Raw genomic sequence first — 19,374 nt, 5'->3', positions numbered from 1 at the left:
CACTGGTAATTTGATAGGGATTGCATTGAATCTGTAGATTGCTTTGGGTAGTATAGTCATTTCACAATATTGATTCTTCCAATCCAAGAACATGGTATATCTCTCCATCTGTTGGTATCATCTTTAATTTCTTTCATCAGTGTCTTATAGTTTTTTGCATACAGGTCTTTTGTCTCCCTAGGTAGGTTTACTCCTAGGTATTTTATACTTTCTGTTGCAATGGTAAATGGGATTGTTTCCTTAATTTATCTTTCAGATTTTTCATCATTAGTGTATAGGAATGCAAGAGATTTCTGTACATTAATTTTGTATCCTGCAACCTTACCAAATTCATTGATTAGCTCTAGTAGTTTTCTGGTGGCATCTTTCAGATTCTCTATGTATAGTATTATGTCATCTGCAATCAGTGACAATTTATATTCCTTTTATTTCTTTTTCTTCTTTGATTGCCGTGGCTAGGACTTCCAAAAGTATGCTGAATAATAGTGGCGAGAGTGGACATCCTTGTCTTGTTCCTGATCTTAGAGGAAATGCTTTCAGTTTTTCACCACTGAGAATGATGTTTGCTGTGCGTTTGTCATATATGGCCTTTATTATGTTGAGGTAGGTTCCCTCTATGCCCACTTTCTGGAGAGTTTTAATCATAAATGGGTGTTGAATTTTGTCTAAAGCTTTTTCTGTGTCTATTGAGATGATCATATGGTTTTTATTCTTCAATTTGTTAATATGGTATATCACATTGATTAATTTGCATATATTGAAGAATCCTTGCATCCCTGGGATAAATCCCACCTGATCATGGTGTATGATCCTTTTAATGTGTTGTTGGATTTTGTTTGCTAGTATTTTGTTGAGGATTTTTGCATCTATATTCATCAGTGATATTGGTCTGTAATTTTCTTTTTTTGTAGTATCTTTGTCTGGTTTTGGTATCAGGGTGATGATGGCCTCATAGAATGAGTTTGGAGTGTTCCTTCCTCTGCAATTTTTTGGAAGAGTTTGAGAAGGATGGGTGTTAGCTCTTCTCTAAATGTTTGATAGAATTCACCTGTGAAGCCTTCTGGTCCTGGACTTTTGTTTGTTGGAAGATTTTTAATCACAGTTTCAATTTCATTACTTGTGACTGGTCTGTTCATATTTTCTATTTCTTCCTGGTTCAGTCTTGGAAGGTTATATCTTTCTAAGAATTTGTCCATTTCTTCCAGGTTGTCCATTTTATTGGCACAGTTGCTTGTAGTAGTAGTCTCTTAGGATGGTTTGTATTTCTGTGGTGTCTGTTGTAAATTCTCCTTTTTCATTTCTAATTTTATTGATTTGAGTCCTCTCCCTCTTTTTCTTGATGAGTCTGGCTAATGGTTTATCAATTTTGTTTATCTTCTCAAAGAACAAGCTTTTAGTTTTATTGATCTTTGCTATTGTTTTCTTTGTTTCTATTTCATTTATTTCTGCTCTAATCGTTATGATTTCTTTCCTTCTGCTAACTTTGGGTTTTATTTGTTCTTCTTTCCCTAGTTCCTTTAGGTGTAAGGTTAGATTGAGATTTTTCTTGTTTCTTGAGCTAGGCTTGTATTGCTATAAACTTCCCTCTTAGAACTGGTTTTGCTGCATCCCATAGGTCAAACCCTTATTTCTGAGAACCTCAGGCAAATGACACACAGTGTACGGAAGCTGAAGGCCTGAGGATGAGTTTTAGTTATACATCACCTACTGAAGATGTTAGGCAAGGTACCTAACTACTCTGAGTCTCAATTTTCTCAGCTACAAGATGGGGTTAATATCTATTTCACAAGGTTAATACACAGTTCATAACTTTGTAAGGTATAAAGTACCACAAAAAGGTAGTGATTATCATAATAATTTATGGTTACTGGAGCGGGCTTAACTATTTGTATTTCTTTAAAATTTCCTCCAAAAACAGAGTTTTAAAAAATTCTTTAATGTCTATGCTTGACTTTTATTATACCATACTATTTATATTAAAAAATAGAGTCTTTGTGACTCCAAACCACACTATAGGAAGCCTGCTGGTATAAACATGCTAACTTATACCATGACTGTGGTCCCTGTGGACTTGTCAGTATCCCAGAATTTAGACACGGTAAAAAAAAAAAAGTTAGTACCTAAGAGTAAAACTAGTAAGAGTCATCATCATACTATAATTAAATTAGCAATGTGAAAAGGAATGCACCCTAAGAGACAGTTTGCATAATGTTGAAGGGACCTGGCAAACACCAAGTCCCAGCCAGGGCAACCATTCAGTGTTCCCAGTATGGGGATGGAATGGAACTATGTGGGAAACATGGAACTAAAGAAACTTAAACACTAGGTTATCTGCCTCAAGCAATGATGTATTTGGAAAATGAAGAGACAAAGAATAAGATTTTGGTTGGGTTTTATTTTGAATTGTCGTAGGAAAAGACTCTAATTTGGTTGTCATGAGTATTCCACTCATTAAGGAGTCGTATTGGAATAGGAACAGTTTCTGTAAACTGAAAAAAATACCCCAGGACTTCGCTGGTGGTCCAGTGGTTAAGACTCCGTGCTTCCACTGCAGGGGGCGTGGGTTTGATCCCTGGTCGAGGAACTAAGATCCTGCATGCCCTGTGGCGTGGCCAAAAAAAAAAAAAAAACCCAAAAAACCCCAAAACCCCTTAACAGTACTCAGTATCAGCCTCCTTCATGATGTTCATTTGGTTGTATGGGTACCTGATGTCAGAAAGAGACATGAGGCTGCCAGGCACTAGAGAGGAGTAGACCCACTGTGAATGAACAAAGTGGCCATCTGGTTTAAAAGTCAATTTCTTTTGAGTTGGTAAATGGGAAATTAATTTCCTTAAAGCCCAATGATTTCTGGTAGAACTGATGAAACTAATTCCCTAAACCTGCAAAAGTGAAGGTCACAACTTCCCCCTTTGAGGTCTAGCTTGCTTCTCTTAGACATTGTTTTTTTATACACAATACCACTTAGAAGGAAACACAAGATTTTGTAATTGCTAAATATGTTAATCCAATCCACACAGGAGGGCAAAAGACACATTTCATTACTCTAACAAATATTTACTATACACAGGAATATAAAGTTATAAAGGACACAATATATAAGAAGCTCACAGTCTGAGGGAACATAAGACATACAAACAATTAATACTGTATAAAATATACCTTGACAAAAAGCAGGAACAAGACAGCAAATGGAGCAACTAAATGCTTGGAGACCTTTGTAAATGCTTCACAGAGGAGATGACATTTGAGCTGGATCTTGGAGATGCATGGGAGTTGTCTATAAAAAGCACAGAATATGCAGGGGTCCTTCCCAGCCTATGCAAAGACACGGAGGCTCAAAGCAGCATGGCACGTGAGGGAAACAGTGAAAGGTCTGGACTTCCTGCTATGCAGAATACTAGTAGATGGTACAGTTCAGCTGGAGACAGAATCAAGGGCTAAACTGCCTCATATCCCACATTAAGACATTTGGACTCTTCCGATAGGTAATAGCTACTGAAAACTTTAAATGTAGGCAACTTACCAGATCAGGTCTGATTTCAGAAACAACTCTTTGGACACACAAGAAATTGGTAATGGGTTGTTTCTGCTTTTTAAATTGTATACCAATTTCTATGTATTATCTCTCTCTTTCTCCCCTACACACACACACACCCTCTGCCTCCCTCACACTCTCCATACATAGACTGAAGTAAAGGACTAGATATAGGGAAGCCAATCGTGAACCTACTACAACAGCCCTGGCAGAAATGAAGAAAGTCTAAATTCAGACAGTGCCACAAAGAACAGATGAAGAGATGATATATTTAACAGGTCTTAGGGATTGATTGGACATAGTGATGACTGGATGAGTTGTGCCATTAACAGGGAGCAGGAATATAGGAGCTAGAAACAGTTCAGGAAGTAGGGCAAAATGAGGACAAGTTCAATTTTAGGTACGTTAAGTTTGAAATGGCTGTGGCACATCCAGATAAAGAGACCACTAAAAAGGTAGAAATAAGATCTGGAGTCACAAAGAATGTCTTAGCTGAAAATACAGATTTAGAGTCATTGGTATACTCCAAAGTATCTGAAACACCAAGAGATAACACATGGAGGACCAAGAAAAGAAGACCAAGGTTAAGATCCTGGGTAAAAAAAATAAAGGGCAAAGTAAAGAATAAGTGAATGAAATTGAAAAAAGATATTCTGAGGACAAGGAAAAGAACTAAGAACAAGTGATATCCCAGAAGCCAAGAGGAGAAGAAGGAGAAAGTTTCAAGCGAGGAGTTGTGCACAGTTCCAAAGGCAGAAAAGAGGTTAAGCAGGATGAGTACTTAAAAGAAGTCACTCATTTTGGCAATTATAAATTGATAATCTTAAAACTTTTTAGCACAGCATAGCTCAAAATGTGGTCATAAAATGGAATTCTAGGAAAGGGCCTGGTAGGCATGCCCGTTATTTCAAATCTTTAAATTTTATTGGGTTAGTATAAATACAACTTGCTTTTTTTTTCAATGACTTACTCAATAGACTAATGACATTAAGAAGAAAGACTAGTACATAAATCAAATTTGTTCTAGCAAATGAAGATGTTGAGGTGGAGAAAACAGAAAGAAGTGTGCAGAGCATTTTCACTTTATAGCTTGCCTTCTGCCTCCCAATCTTGAGGGTCACCCTCACGATCTACAATATAGTAAGTGACTGTTAAAAGAAAGAACAAACGCTTGAGAGTAGAGAAAAGCCTAAGCTTCAAGTGTGAGAGTTGATTTTACTCCAGAAGCACAGCTCAGGTCAAATCAACTTACTTTCAAGTCTAAGGACATCTGAGTCCCTCCCTGAATTCTCAACAGAGAGCACAGGGTCTTCCTCTGTTCCTGTCTCAGAGGGCTCTTCTTCAGCAGCATCCAGTGACTGTGAGTTGTCAAAATATTTCTGTTTGTCATGGCTGTTGTCCAGGGTTTTCGCATGACAATTACCTCAATGACAAGAGACACAGATAGAGCACGTTAGAAACCTCTCTTGTGTAGTCCCATAGCTCAAGGTCCCCAACTATCAAGAAGAGCAAAAAGGTGACTGTCGGTTTTTCTCCAGCAGAACATGCACAAATCAGTGAGGTGGAGTGCCCAAAGGCAGACCGTAACTGTGATTCAAGATTTTGCACTGAAGTTCAAGTTTCACCTGTTAGGCTATTGTAAGTATTTGGGGAAAAAACTGTAACAACAAAGATCAAGTCCCAAGATCTCCTTCCATTCATAATGAATGATTGCGAAACGCTTCTCTGAAAGTCAGAAACATCATAAAAAAGTGGTTTTCCTTCTATTTGCCTTTTGAAGGTGAGAAGTGACAGATTAGTACCTCAATAAGTCTGGAGATAGATGAATTATAGCCGAAAAATATACCATTCTTGCATCATAGCTTAAAATGAAAGATATACCAAAAGGTAAAGGATTATAAATTAAAAACCAAGGACTTAGAGGGGGATAGTGGCGGCAGAGAATCCACATTTAAGACTGTCAGATCACACAGGTGCCTATTTTTCTTTTGAAAAACAAGTTCTGATCATGTAATAAAGATTTACCTAAGCATAAAATGTCACATCTTGAATGTAATCATAGCACTCTGTGATACCTTCTGATATACACAGTGAGCATGACCTTTTGCTACAATTTTGCCCAGGAGTCGAAGAGCTTTGACCTTATTAGGGATTGTGTGTTAATAGGGATAAAGAGCCACTATCCAGCTCCACCCGATGGACATTCTCTGGGTAGGAGAATGTGTTACTAGGCTGTTGTGTCTGCTGTAGTGGGGATCTGGCTGGCTGAACAGGTCTCCTCATGTTCCATGTGCGTTGCTACTGAAGGTGCATGTTCAGTGGAAGCCTACATTCATATTATAGGACAATTCTCTGGGTAAGAGTGTAAAAGTAACTCTCCTCCTTTATCAGAACGTCCAAACATTCTCTAAAAGTTTTTTTATTTTTTAAGAGAATGTTGCCCCAAAGAGATGTATGTACCCATCAGGCTGTCTCTGCAGCAATGGAAATACGAGAAGTCTCTTTCTGGATCTGATGACTCCCTTTCAGATTCCATAATTTTGGAAAGCATTTCTCAGGCCATTTTCCTTATTGTGCCAAGAAAACATAATGGACTCAAAACCTTTCCCAACTTCCTAGGTGAGAGAAAGGGGAGTGCATACTTAGGGATTCACTTCCCATTTTCCAGTTCTACACTACCACACGTCTGAGGCTACCATTTTCCAGTTCTACACTACCACACGTCTGAGGCTACCATCTTCCAGTTCTACACTACCACACGTCTGAGGCTACCATTTTCCAGTTCTACACTATCACACATCTGAGGCTACCATTTTCAACAAGGCTACGTCAGAAGCTTTAGCTCTCAAGAAGCTTACAAGACAGTAAATGCAAGACAAAAAACAATAATGAGGTAGTCTACTGTGCCAAGTAAGTGCTTCAGAGAATAAGCTTTGAGTAGGTAGAACTTGAATTTTGAAGAATACGTAGGATTTAAAAACACAGAACTTCAAAAGGGGGAATTACAAGGAAGGGAATCAATATTTATTGAGTACTTCTGTATTTTTTCTTCCACTTACTCCTCAAAAACACCTTGTGAAATTAATTTCACAGATAAGGAAACTGATTATCAGTGAAACTAAGTAACTTGCCTATGGTCAAACAGTAAGTAAGTGGTAGATCTGGGATTTGAATTAATTCTGTTTTACCACAAAGCTTCTTGGCTTTCTCCTAGTCAGTACTACCTCTTTAGCAGAAAAAGTAGAGAAGGTGGCATTCTAGGCAGGGAGGAATAATGTGTTGAGCAAAGCAATAGGAACAGGAATTCTCATTTGTGTTTGGGAGACAATGAGAAGTACGATTTGATAGAGATGGAAGGTGTGGAGTGTGTGAGCCCTGGAGGGCTAAGAAAAGAAGCCATGAGCAATGGTAGTTGCTTTCTTTCTCCAGATTCTCCTGAGAGGACAGACAGAGGTTGCAGATTTGCCTCTACTTCTGTCTTCACCACCTAGTACGTGCAATTAAGTACGGGGAAACCAAGCATAAGAGCATTAAAATAAAACAGAGCAATGACAACAACAACTCTACACACCCAACTGACTAAAATTCACTATGAAGAACAGCATGCTTTTCAGAGGCAATTCTTAACTGGGAAATAAATAAGCATGACTATTAAAAGCAGAGAGGAAAAAATGATGACAGTGATACTGATAATTTTAAACATGTTTTCCTAGTGAATATTCTCTCTGCCTTCAGCTTTGGTGAATTTGCCTCTAAAGCATTTTTCATCTTGACACAGGTCAAGTAAAGCAAAAAGATAACCCTTTACCACTGGAACCCAGTGAAATTCTAGCTGTGTTTCCTGCAGTTGATTTCCTCCTCCAACCTTTGCCATCTTATTTTTCTCTCCCACCCTCTTTCTACTATAAAAATTTAATTGGTTTCATCTTTTAAAATGTCTGCAATATTTAAAAATGCTCTATAGGTAATTTATAAGATACGATGTGAAGCTAAAATTAGTCCTCTTGCATGACCTCTAGCCCAGACACCCTCTTGAAGCAAGCCTTCTGCATTCTAAGAATGTCTTGCCCTCCAACTCAGGAAATTGGGGCCAATACCTCTGAGGGAGAGGGCAGGAAAGGGGATCAGGGAGATCTGGGGGAATTAAAGGAGGCATAAGAAGTTTATGTTAGGATATTTCTTGGAAATAGGCAGAGTCAAAATGGTCATGTAAAAACTACATGCTTTAAAATTAGAACTATTAATATGAATTTTCTTAGGTTGACAGTTAAAAACAGACTGGTTTAGCATTCTGGTGTGATTTCCATGATTATCTAGGCTAATCATAGAAAGTCATATTGCCTAAATTTTGAATTACTCCTTCCAGTTGCCTGAGGGAGAACTGAAGAATTTCAGAAAAAATAAGTTTCTATTCTTTGGACTATAGTATAGGTCTACTCTAGCTCAAAGGGGAACTAAAAAAAAAGTTGCCTATGTAGAAAAATATTGCTTGTCTTCCCAGCAAAGGCAGAGATGATGTTCTTATTAAAGAAACACAAGAAAATGTTGGAGAAGGAAAAATGGAAAGACACCTAAAAAGTAAAAAGTCATCTTCCGTGCATAAGGCTATTATTTTTTGCTAATGCAAAAATGAGGAGATTCTGTGGCTTGGACTAACCTTGAGAGGTATGTTTTTGTTGTTGTTGTTGTTTTTGGAACTACGTGATTTAAATGAAATGCTTTAGATAACAAGGTTCCAGGTGAAAATGGAAACACTTTTCTCTGCTTAATGCTCTATACTTGCTTGCAAAGCATTTAGTAATTCAAATCCTGGCAGTCTGGTTTTTCTTAGAAGTAAGAGAGTACAAGGCAACACCAACTATGCATGAAACTTCAAAGAGGGTATTTCCGATTCTGGAACTGCTATGAGATCTTAGACATAGCAACATCCTTTTCTGTGGTTAGAGTATTGACTGCATAAGTTGGGTTATTAATATTAACCTCCCCTACAAGGGTGTTCTGGAAAACAACTAAATATTTAATACACCTTGTCAAAGCATAAGTCTCCTAAGGGAGAAAGGCACAATTTATTCTGTGGCTAAACAGATTTTCAGAGTAAACTAAGTTCTCAGGAACTCCTACCATGACTAAGGTTAAAGAAATCTCCTATCTTCTCATATAAATTCTGTTTACAAAGGTCCTAGAAGAATATTTATTTTCTAACTGGAGTTGGGTAACCACTTACTTGTTAAAAAGAATTCTTCTCTTCTCTTCTTTTTTAAGAATTCTTCTCTTCTGAATCTCATAAGTTGGTAAGAGATTCCTGGTTGGGTTAGGAATCCTTTAGGGTTAGTTATAAGAAAGAAATGCCACAAAATTGAGAGGCCTCAGAACTTTGTTAAGAGCCAAGTAACTAATTTCATATTTATTTCTCTAGTAGGATATGTATCTTTTAGGAAAAATAGTAATATAAATTGTGAAGTGAACAAAAGTGTATCTTTCAGTTGTACACCATTACTATGCAAGATTACTTTAAAATATTACGAGGAAACTTTAACTGTGGGTGGCATGTGGGGCTTGGTACTACACAGAGAAATAGGTATACGTGAAGCAGTAAGAAACCTCACTGGGAACAGATTCCTTTATGATTTCCACCTCCACAGGTTGTGACAAAGTCTTGCAGACCTTGTTCTAAGAGATGCATTCCATGGTATGAATTCAAATCCTGCCTTAGCTGCAGCCTTACCATATGAACCTTGGCAAATCAATTCCCTTCTCTGTGTCTAGGTTCTTTATCTGAAATGGAGAGAGAAGCTACTGTCCTACAATAAGAGGAGCTGTAGGAAACACTATTGCTGAAACCACTGTGAACATAAGCATACAGAACTCCTTGAATTTAGGTGAACCTAGGTTGCTGATGGCTGCACCTGAGACACGGGAAACTGCCTCACTTCCTCTGTCCTGTGCTGTCCTCCACTTAGAAAGACGAGAGAAATCATTTTGACGGAAGTAATGGCTCAGACTTGTTCTCATTCAGCAATTACTGCTGAATGGAATTCTTTGCAGGAGGTTTAAAAGTAATGGTTATGTACTGGCTGACCTTAAAAGTACGGCAATGCCAGATAGAAAACACCATATTAAAGACTTGAAATCAGCAACCTCAGGATTATACAGGTATTCCCTCATGGTGAGGTGAATGAGGCACAAGTGAGCTTAAAAAGGAAAAACTAAGAAAGAAAAGTGTGTGATCTCAAAAGAAAAGAGAGAGAGAGAGAGAGAGGGATTCCCTTTTACTACGTATTCTAGAGTTAAATTCTATCCTGGGTAACGCTCTCTTCACACATGGTGGGGGAATCTGATTTGCCCAAGAGTTCAGAGGTGCATTGGTTTCTATAGACCTATACTCCCTGCCTTCTTTTAGAGAAGAAAAAAGAGAACTAGCAATAAATCTGGCCTCTTTGTCTTGCCACGTGGCCATCACTTAAGTGACTAAAGCACAGGGAGCAAAGTCAGCACCAGTTGAGACACAGACACCATGACATGGAGACTGTGGAAGACATGACTCCAGTGACGGAATTCAAGCTCTCCACAGCTGTAACTTCCTCCACAAATGTGAAAGATCAGGTTAGATGTCTAAACAAGGGAATCTAAACATTTACTGGAAGTTTACTAGGGAAGATTTTCCCATGTAGAAACTTATTGAAAAAGAAAGAAAATTAACTGCCATAGCTGCTGTTGAATATTTTATTGTTATTATTGTTATTATTGTTATTATTAAATCTAAATCTCTGTCTTACTTCAGCCTAGGGAAATTTGTTTCAAGCAAGAATGCTGGGGAAACAAATTCAATAGATTCTCACACTTACTGATTTACCCATAAATGTCAGTTTTTCAATGAGGGTCAACAAGGACATTTGCAACTTTCATTAAAAAACAGTGCAGACAGGAGAAAATACAGGCTATCTATTAGATGTGTCATCTTCTAGTGGACACAACATGTGCCTTCAAATGAGATAATTCCTTTTCTATTCCCCCTCCTATTGTGTGGGAGCTGCAGACCTCAAAAGAAGATCTATATCTATATATGTATGTTGAGTGGGGGTCTGGGATAAAGCATTCTGGATAAACAGTGGGTGGGTATGAGTTAATTACCCTCTATTACTAGGTACTTTCAGTAGTTCAAACCTGAAATGCCATTAGCTAATTTGCAATTTAAGCACATTCTATGGGCTAAACATTGGGAGGACGGTGTGGAATGCATGGTGGGCCAGGGTATGAAGATGAAAAACAGGATTGGTCCCTGCTCTCAATGAGCTAGAGAAGTCCTGTAGGACAGTAGTGTCTTGTACACAAGTAACTGTAATGGCAAGTCACAGGAGCTGAAGGAGAGGCACAGGTGGAACGACCGGTTATGCATTACTTATAATTAAGGGATCAGTAAGGCATATAGCAGAAGTGGGCCTTGAAGGATGGGCAAGATTAGAATTGTTGTGCGGGGGGAGGGTTATGGGGAAGAGCTACTGAAAACAATATAAGCCAACACAAGGAACCAGGAGAGCAGGGTGTATGTGGTAAAGAAAACAAGTATTCCACAATAGCATCATCATATGTCATGGTCTGGTACAACTTCCATTGACTTTGCAAAAGACAGAATGATATTAAAGTCCTTATGTGGTCAATGAGCTTAAATTAAGCATGTCTATTTGCGTCAACCACATATTCTTGCAGTGAGTTGGCTTCATGCAATTCTTAATACCTAGAATAAGCCTATAAACAGAGGGTTGGGATGAAGGAACAGGGGAGGGCTTAGATTTCCTAGCTACTCACAACCTTTGCAGTTTATATTTACCTCTTCTTTCTCTTGCTGCAAGTGATTGGTCACTTGCTGATGTCAAGGAAAAAAATCTAGTAGAAAAATCAATAGATTTAACTCTGCTCCCCCTCCTCAAACTATAAATGGAGGCCCAGAGATATGCATAATGGGAAAAGGACCTACCATCAGAAGCATTTACTGCCATTAGGCTTGCGCTTTTTCCTAAAGCAAGGATATAATGCAAGGCCAAGGCTAATAAAATGTCAAAGGCTACTTGGTCTTTTTTACTCCTCAGACTAAGTGGATTATAAGAACAGTATCTTTAAATGAGAACACAAGAGCCTAGTTATTCCATGATTGTTAAGGACTTGAGCCTAGTAATAGCTCATAGGACTCAGATATGAGGACAAAGAGGGTTAGGAATTGTCCTTTACACTGGTTTGGGTAATAAGTATGATATTTAAACCAAGGTTAACAAAAAGGCCACTGAAGTCCCGCTACCACAGAACATTTTGAGCAAGGCCTTGTGGCTTTCAGTAAGAAAGTTCCCTAGCTACCTGATATCAGACTCACTTCAGGGGTTTGGGATTAAGACAGGAACTTTGAGCGTATCTACCTAAATCTAAGTACATATGGTCAGTGCACTAAATCAAGTGAAAAGCATAGAAAAATAAATGATAGTATCATACTGTTTCCTTTTGCTTTATATCACCAAATGAAAGTTGCCTGGAGGCATTCACCTCAGTGGCCACTTTGCACATAATAAATAACACGGTTTCTAGGACCTTGCCCTCTCCCAGTTTTTAACATTTATGGTATTTAGGCAGTGTACGGTGAGGGAGGTGGTGAATTATTTGTTTTGTTCATGTTAGGTTTTCCTCTAGCTGTATTTCACATCATCAAGGGAAATTGGCTATATTACTACAGGTATACCAGGACTCAGAAGTTTAGATCAACACCACATACCCTATCAGCTGCTACTGACCTCTAGTTCCTTCTCCTGAAATTTGATATGCTTGTTTTATTATTTTTTAAAATAATTATCATTTTGGATATTTGTGATCTGACTGGGTTATTAAGTAATGCCTGACAGCTAAAGCAGTTTAAACTGCTTTCAGAGTGGCAAATATTGAATGGCAAATTTAGATTTGTTGTTATATCAATAAAAATAAACTAAATGAGAAGACAAGAGAAATCCAAAGCTGTGTTCTTTTCAACAGCTATGAAATATGATTTAAATTTCTCCTGTATTTTCAAGATCATAACTAAATAAACTTTGGTGGTTAAGAAAAAGTAACAGACTACTGAGATTTTCTTCGTCAAAGATCACAACAGTTTAGTATGAAATAAATTCGATTACTTGTAATAACTAACACTGAAAGAAAAAAGAGGGGAAAAAACCCAAACCAGCATATACACGGACACATATATATATGCCAGGTATCCTCGGTCATATGTATTTTAAATCTCACCAATGCTCTTTTCTACTGATTATCAGGCTCAACTGCTTTATTTCCATCAGCCCATGGAACTGAGTTAAGAAAAAAAAATCATTCAATGATTAAATTTGTAAAGGGGTTGAAATACTTGGTGCTCACTGTTTTTTGTTTTTTCTTAATAAATTTATTTATTTTACTTATTTATTTTTGGCTGCGTTGGGTCTTCATTGCTGCGTGCGGGCTTTCTCTAGTTGCGGCGAGCAGGGGCTACTCTTTCATTGCAGTGCGCGGGCTTCTCATCGCCGTGGCTTCTCTTGTTGCAGAGCACAGGCTCTAGGGGTGTGGGCTTCAGTAGTTGTGGCTCACTGGCTCTAGAGCGCAGGCTCAGTAGTTGTGGTGCATGGGTTTAGTTGCTCTGGGGCATGTGGGATCGTCCTGGACCTGGGATCGAACCCGTGTCCCCTGCATTGGTAGGCAGATTCTTAACCACTGCACCACCAGGGAAGCCCCTATTTTTTTGTTGTTTTTTTTGGCTGCACCTTGCAGCTTCTGGGATTTTAGTTCCCTGACCAGGGATTGAAGCTAGGCCCACGGCAGTGAAAGCACCGAGTCCTAACCACTGGACTGCCAGGGAACTGCTGGTGCTCACTGTTTCAAACAAGAACTCCAAAACTGGGAATTCATTTCAACTAGTTGGTTTGCAGTGCACGTAAAGAATTTTCTGAGGTATAGGTCACTTACAAAAGAGCCCACTCTAATGTAGCATGGATTTTGTGTGTGTGTGTGTGTGTGTGTGTGTGTGTGTGTGTGTGAGAGAGAGAGAGAGAGAGAGTTAGTTCTGCCAATTAGAATAATCTTTTTGAATGGGGAGGAGTCATGCAAATGCTTGCTATATGAGATAGCAAAGCTTAACATCACAAACTGAAATATCTCCAAAAACATCTGCAACAATGAATGGAAACTGAAGATGTAAAAAGATAGCATCCAATGAACTTGCCTAACTTACTACACACAAAGTATTTATAACTAGAAGTTTGCCCCCTTCAGTTCCTATCAGGAGACATGTACTACTGCAGTGACAAACCATATTAAAAATATCTTGTTCAATAATTAGTGGGGGCTAGATAAAACAGACCCCATCTTGCTCATCCTTCATTTTTCTTGCTGGTGTGTACAATCACTGTAACCTCAGTGATGTGAATGCAGGAAACCACAGTAAGTTCCTGATGCAGAATGGAGCCTATACACAAAGAAAGATGTCTCAGTATAACTTTCCAACCCTATCTGTAGGTAAGTGTTCACAAAATATGATTAACGATGCCTTCCAGTGGGTGTCCCCACACTACATACAGAGCATAAAGGAAGCAGAACCATGATCTTAACTTAATTTACAAACTCAAAAGTATAACTCACTTCCTATTGGAGATTCAAGATAGTAACCCTAACACTGGCAAAGACCATTCGCACACCTGAAGTGTTAAGCTCTGTAACTCAGATTATAAATTTGCAACTTCTTATTTTTAAGGTAATGAACAAAAGCATTCCATAACTGAGTAACAAGCTGTAGTGCTAACCTCCTAGCTGACTTCAAGAAGTGCTACTCAAATGTCTAGAGTGACTGCTTAGTTGCTGCCCTTGGACACAGTCCTCTTGGAGCATCACAACCAAGCTGCAGTGACTCAGTTCCAAGAGTCCCAGAGACAGAGAATAAAACCACTTGCTCTGTGTGTATTACATGCTGGGCCTTAGAATACCCTCCTTATAAATGCCTTACTTCTTCACTCAGCTGCCAAATTTTTCTACTATTTTATTCCAAACACAGAATTACTTTTTCATGTTTCTAACAAGTGAATTTTTAAAAAGTCTTCCTTATTTGTGTCCTATTATATATTATCTAAAGAATGATTCCTGGTATCATTAACTATTTGCTTTAAAGTTATTTTAGTTACACAGTGACAGGATGAAACAAAAGTTAAATAGTTTAGAATCTATGCCAGTAACTCTAAAAGTAATTCAACTATACATAGAGAGCTCACTTTAATATTTCTATTTTCCTAAAATTTATTCTTGTTTTAGTACAGATAGTTCCCCATTTTACAGAAAATACTTTTGATAAAATGAGGTCACCAAATGATTTTCTAAACTGTTAAACTCAGAGGTTCCCACGCTATTCATTCGTCCACTACTGTCGTGATTTTTCCATAGGTACCAGTACCATAATTTATGCAATGTTCTTCTTTAAATGGAGTCACTGTTTAATCTTACATTAATTTATGTTAAAAGGGAAAATCAGTAGCACTTTTCATGAATTACAGGTTTGATGTGTTGGTTATTTATTTCTTCTAATGCCCATTAGAATAAGCCACAAATACTAAAATCAAAAAATGTTACTCTAAGTACCACCTAAAAGCTTGCGTGCCTCTGGTGATATTTGTACCCTACTTTAGGAACCAATATAGGACATGCTACTGTTGATTTCTTTTTCCTTCTCAAACCCTCTGTTCTTCTGACCTTCAAGACCCAGCTCCCTCTTGGTTCTCCCAATACCTCTCTTTACTCACTCTTTCACTGGCTCTGCTCCTTAAATGCTAGTATTTTCTAAGATTCCATTCTAGGACTTTTCTTCTCACCCTGAACAATCTGAGGGAACCAGTGGCATCTCTGTATGAACATGTCTATCACTGAACTTAGTTTCCAGCCCCACATCAAGGCATAGATAATTTCTTTTCCATATTCCTTCTCTAAATTAATGACATTGACATTTATCCAGTTACCAAAATTAGAAACCTCTCTAGTCAGGTCACATTCTGAGTCCATTGTTTTCAGCCCTTCCTCTCTCATTATATTTCTAACCTCCTCAGCTCCTCTTCACACTCATCTGACAACTGGCCTCTTACTTCACTGAGAAGTAATCAAAAGTCTCACCATCATACCTACATCTATACCTATATATTGTACCTTCTCCTATCTAAGGACAACTTCTAGGCTACACTTGTGCCTTGGAGCCCATCCCCTTCTGTTTATTCAAGAGTTTTGCTTCTACAGTTTTTTCTGCATCTTCAATTTCTTCCTCTTTACTGGATATTTCCTGCAGGAACACACTGCAATACCTCTTATTTTTAGAACAATAAAACCAAAACCAAATATCTTCGATCCCACATCCCCCCCCCAACTACCATCCCATTTTTCTGCTCCTCGCTACAGCAAAACTCCTTGAAAGAGCTGCTGGCCAACTCCACTTCCTCACCTACTTCACAAGCCATTTAATACAAACTTTTAGAAGACTGCCAACAACCTCCATGTTCAGAAATCCGATGCTTTATTCTCTGTCCTCATCCAATTCAAGCTCTTAGAATATATCCATGTAGCATAAGAATAATGATATAACTGACCACTCCTTGGAACACTTTCTTCACTTGGCTTCTGCAACAGAATACTTGCCTGGTTTCCCTACTGTCTTACTGGCTACTCCTGTAATGTTCTTCCTCTTCCCGACCACTAAATGTTGGCTGGAATGCCCTAGTAATTAATCGTTGACCTCTTTTCTTTTTATACTAATCACTGAGGTAACTTCATCCAATTTTGTGATTTTAAAAGACATTCATATGTCCATGGTTCACAAATTTTCATCTCTAGCCTGGGGCTCTTCCTTGACCATAATGACATTCATATATATCCAACTGCCTACCCAATACCATCACTTAAACATTTAGAAGGCAACTGAAACTTGTTTAAAACCAAACTTGTTTTTCTCCCTAAATCTGTTCCTTCCTCAGACTTTATCTCATTAAATAGCACCACTGGTTATTAAAAATCTCATTAAATAGCACCTAGTTGCTTAGGTCCCATATTTAGGAGTCACCCTGACCTCTGCTTCTTTCATTTCCCATACTTCCTCTGGTAGTGTCTTATTGGTTCCACCTTCAAAAATATACCCCAAATATGATGATCACTTCTCACCTTCTCCCCTCTCACCCCACTGGTCCAAGGCAACATCATCCTTCACCTACATCTTTGCAACAGCATCCTAACTGGTCTTCCTGCTTGTGCCCTTACCTGACTACAATCTAACTTCAACAGAGAAGCCAGAAGAATCCTGTTAAAATGTAAATCAGATCACTTTCCTCTAATGCTCAAAACCTTCCAAATCATACATCTTTCTCTTAGAATAAAAGTCCAAATTATTAGAATGGTCTGCAAGGCAGTGAAGATGCGGTTCTACCCTCCTCCCGTTCGTCTCTGCTTTCATTTCCTCCAACACCACCAAACCACAGAAAAGCTCTCCTTGCATAAGCTTTTGCAACAACTATTTTCTCTACCTGAAATACTCTTATGCTGTATGTCTGCATGGTCCAACCCTTTACCTCCTTCAAATCTTTGCTCAAGTGTCACTTTCTCAATGGGGCCTCCCTTAACAATCCAATTTAAATATCACACCAACCCTCCTGCTCTATTTATTTTTCCCCAGAGCACTTATTTTCTAACATACTAAATAACTTCTTTAGTATGTTTATCATCTGCTCTGTTTCTCTTTACTAGAATGGAGCTCCGTAAGACTTGGAGTTTTTTGTTTGTTTGTTTGTTTGGTTTCTAGTTCCTAGAATAGTAGACATTAGTTGAATAAATGAATGAATAAATAAGCCATACTCAGGTCCCTTTGGCTGAAAGAAAACAAATACTCTATTGCTTTAGAAGGTTATATCCACTATCAAATTTCATTTTTCTTAAATATTATTTGGCCAGGTTAACAATCTATAATGACTGGAGGACAACTGTAGAAAGATCTTAAGCAGGGGCCAACAGGCTCATTCCTCAAAAGAAAACAATTTTTTTTGCACGCTGGACAAAAAATTCATGTTAAAAACCAAGAAGTATTTATATATATATTCAATTTCTTTCGGAGGCTGAAGTGTAAAACCACTGGTTAACAAAACCTGCCTAAATGTCTTAACTTCTTATGAAAACCAAAGGTAACCATTTTGCTCATGAAACCTAAATGCTGGGAATCCCAAAAGACAAATATTACCTACTGAGCGAATATTACAAGTACGGCTACCAGACCTTCTGTGTAAAATCCAAGGCTTTACAGCAATCTAATGATGCAAAATTCAGAAGAGATCAAAGCGGCACGCTAAACTGAAAGGGACCATTTTAGGTGTGCTTTTAGGGTTCATTATGACTGTCCCCCATAATATAGTTCAGAGGCATGTTTTATATAGGGATGTATGTATCTCTTTTGAGGGATGATATAAGAAGTGCACTGATTATACTACTTTCATAAAATGACTCAAGAATCTACAAATATGAATTCTTTCAGTCTTGGCAGTGGAATAGTTTATGGCTTGAGAATAAAAGAATTACGCATGAGAGCCACACTGGCCTTGGAAGACAGAGGACTCAGATTCCAGTCTCTGTGCTACCAATGACTGACTCTGTGACTTGAATAAATCATAACCTTTGCTTCTAGATTCATAAAAAAGGCACTTTTCTTATCCCTTCTCTCACCGTCACACAGATACTTATCAAAGGATTGTTTGTTAACCAAATAATTAAAGCCCTTTAAGTAAAGAAGTATAAAAATTTATACATATTACATATAGAGAGGTACATCTAGCTTTGTTGCAGGATGCACCTGCACCTACAGGATTTTGAGCCTGTAAAAAGTTAACCAGTTTTCATTCTTCCAACAAAAATAAATGGAGGTAAGCTAACTAGTAGCATATTAAAAATGCTATAAAAACTGTGCCTTTCAGACTGTATTTTCTTTCTTTTTTTTAAAGCAGATATCTTCACTAATTCTCATCAAGAATGTGATAAAGCAAAGGTCCTTAACTGCAGGTAGCGTGTGTTGGATAGTCCACAGGAGGGCAGCAAAATGCAGCATTTCTTTTCCTTCAAAATCTGAACTCCATGTAAAATTGCTTTAAGCTACAAGTTATAAATCTACAGAAATCTGGGTGGAAGAACACAGACTAAAACCACAGGCAAGAAACAAGTTATAAAAGGAGGTAAGATTTAGGTAAATAGTAAGTAGATGCTATAAATACAGAAACATTATAAAGACAACACAGGATAATTCTTCTACACATTGGAACAGATATTAAAGCTCATGTACGTGATTTGGAAATTCTATTTTTTTCTATGGTGGTGAAAGCTTTGAAATACATGTTATAGAGAAATGTATATAAAATTCTAACCATACCTAGACATTAAAGTCTGAGTTCTATATAACATTTATTCATAATTTCTAAAGATCTGGGCCAATAATTTTAAGTGGGTAGGTGTCTCAGTGGATTAAGAAAAGACCAACGTTCAGAGATTCTGGGGCTGATGCTTAATTATACTCAGTTAATAACAATGCCATTGTTAGCGGCATACCTATACGCATGTAATGAAGTCTAACAAATATAACCTTCCGTTGATCTTATGTTTTCTAATGTAAGAAAAGTAATACTGAATGAAGAATACTAAAAGTAAAATTATGCATATCAGAGACATAATAATAGAACAATGTATACTGCTTAAGTAGTAGAAAGCATCTTTTTTAGATCTAACTTTTTAATTTTAAAATCAGTGAAATTGAAGAATGAAAGTATGTAGAAAAT

The 19,374-nt window shown here is 37.8% G+C and overlaps 1 protein-coding gene across 2 annotated transcripts in view; it reads right to left on the bottom strand.

The window, feature by feature from the left end:
• TTC17 (tetratricopeptide repeat domain 17) overlaps window positions 1-19,374 on the bottom strand; it is a 157,286-nt gene that overhangs the window by 57,632 nt on the left and 80,280 nt on the right. For both annotated transcript variants that reach the window (XM_061203268.1, XM_061203269.1), the window contains exon 17: window positions 4,791-4,961. In XM_061203268.1, coding sequence (XP_061059251.1) covers window positions 4,791-4,961 — 171 coding nt within the window. The remainder of the gene's footprint in view (window positions 1-4,790; window positions 4,962-19,374) is intronic.

Source organism: Eubalaena glacialis, chromosome 10 (assembly GCF_028564815.1).
Source record: "Eubalaena glacialis isolate mEubGla1 chromosome 10, mEubGla1.1.hap2.+ XY, whole genome shotgun sequence".
Classification (NCBI taxonomy): domain Eukaryota; kingdom Metazoa; phylum Chordata; class Mammalia; order Artiodactyla; family Balaenidae; genus Eubalaena; species Eubalaena glacialis.
This window is presented reverse-complemented; position numbering and strand designations above follow the sequence as displayed.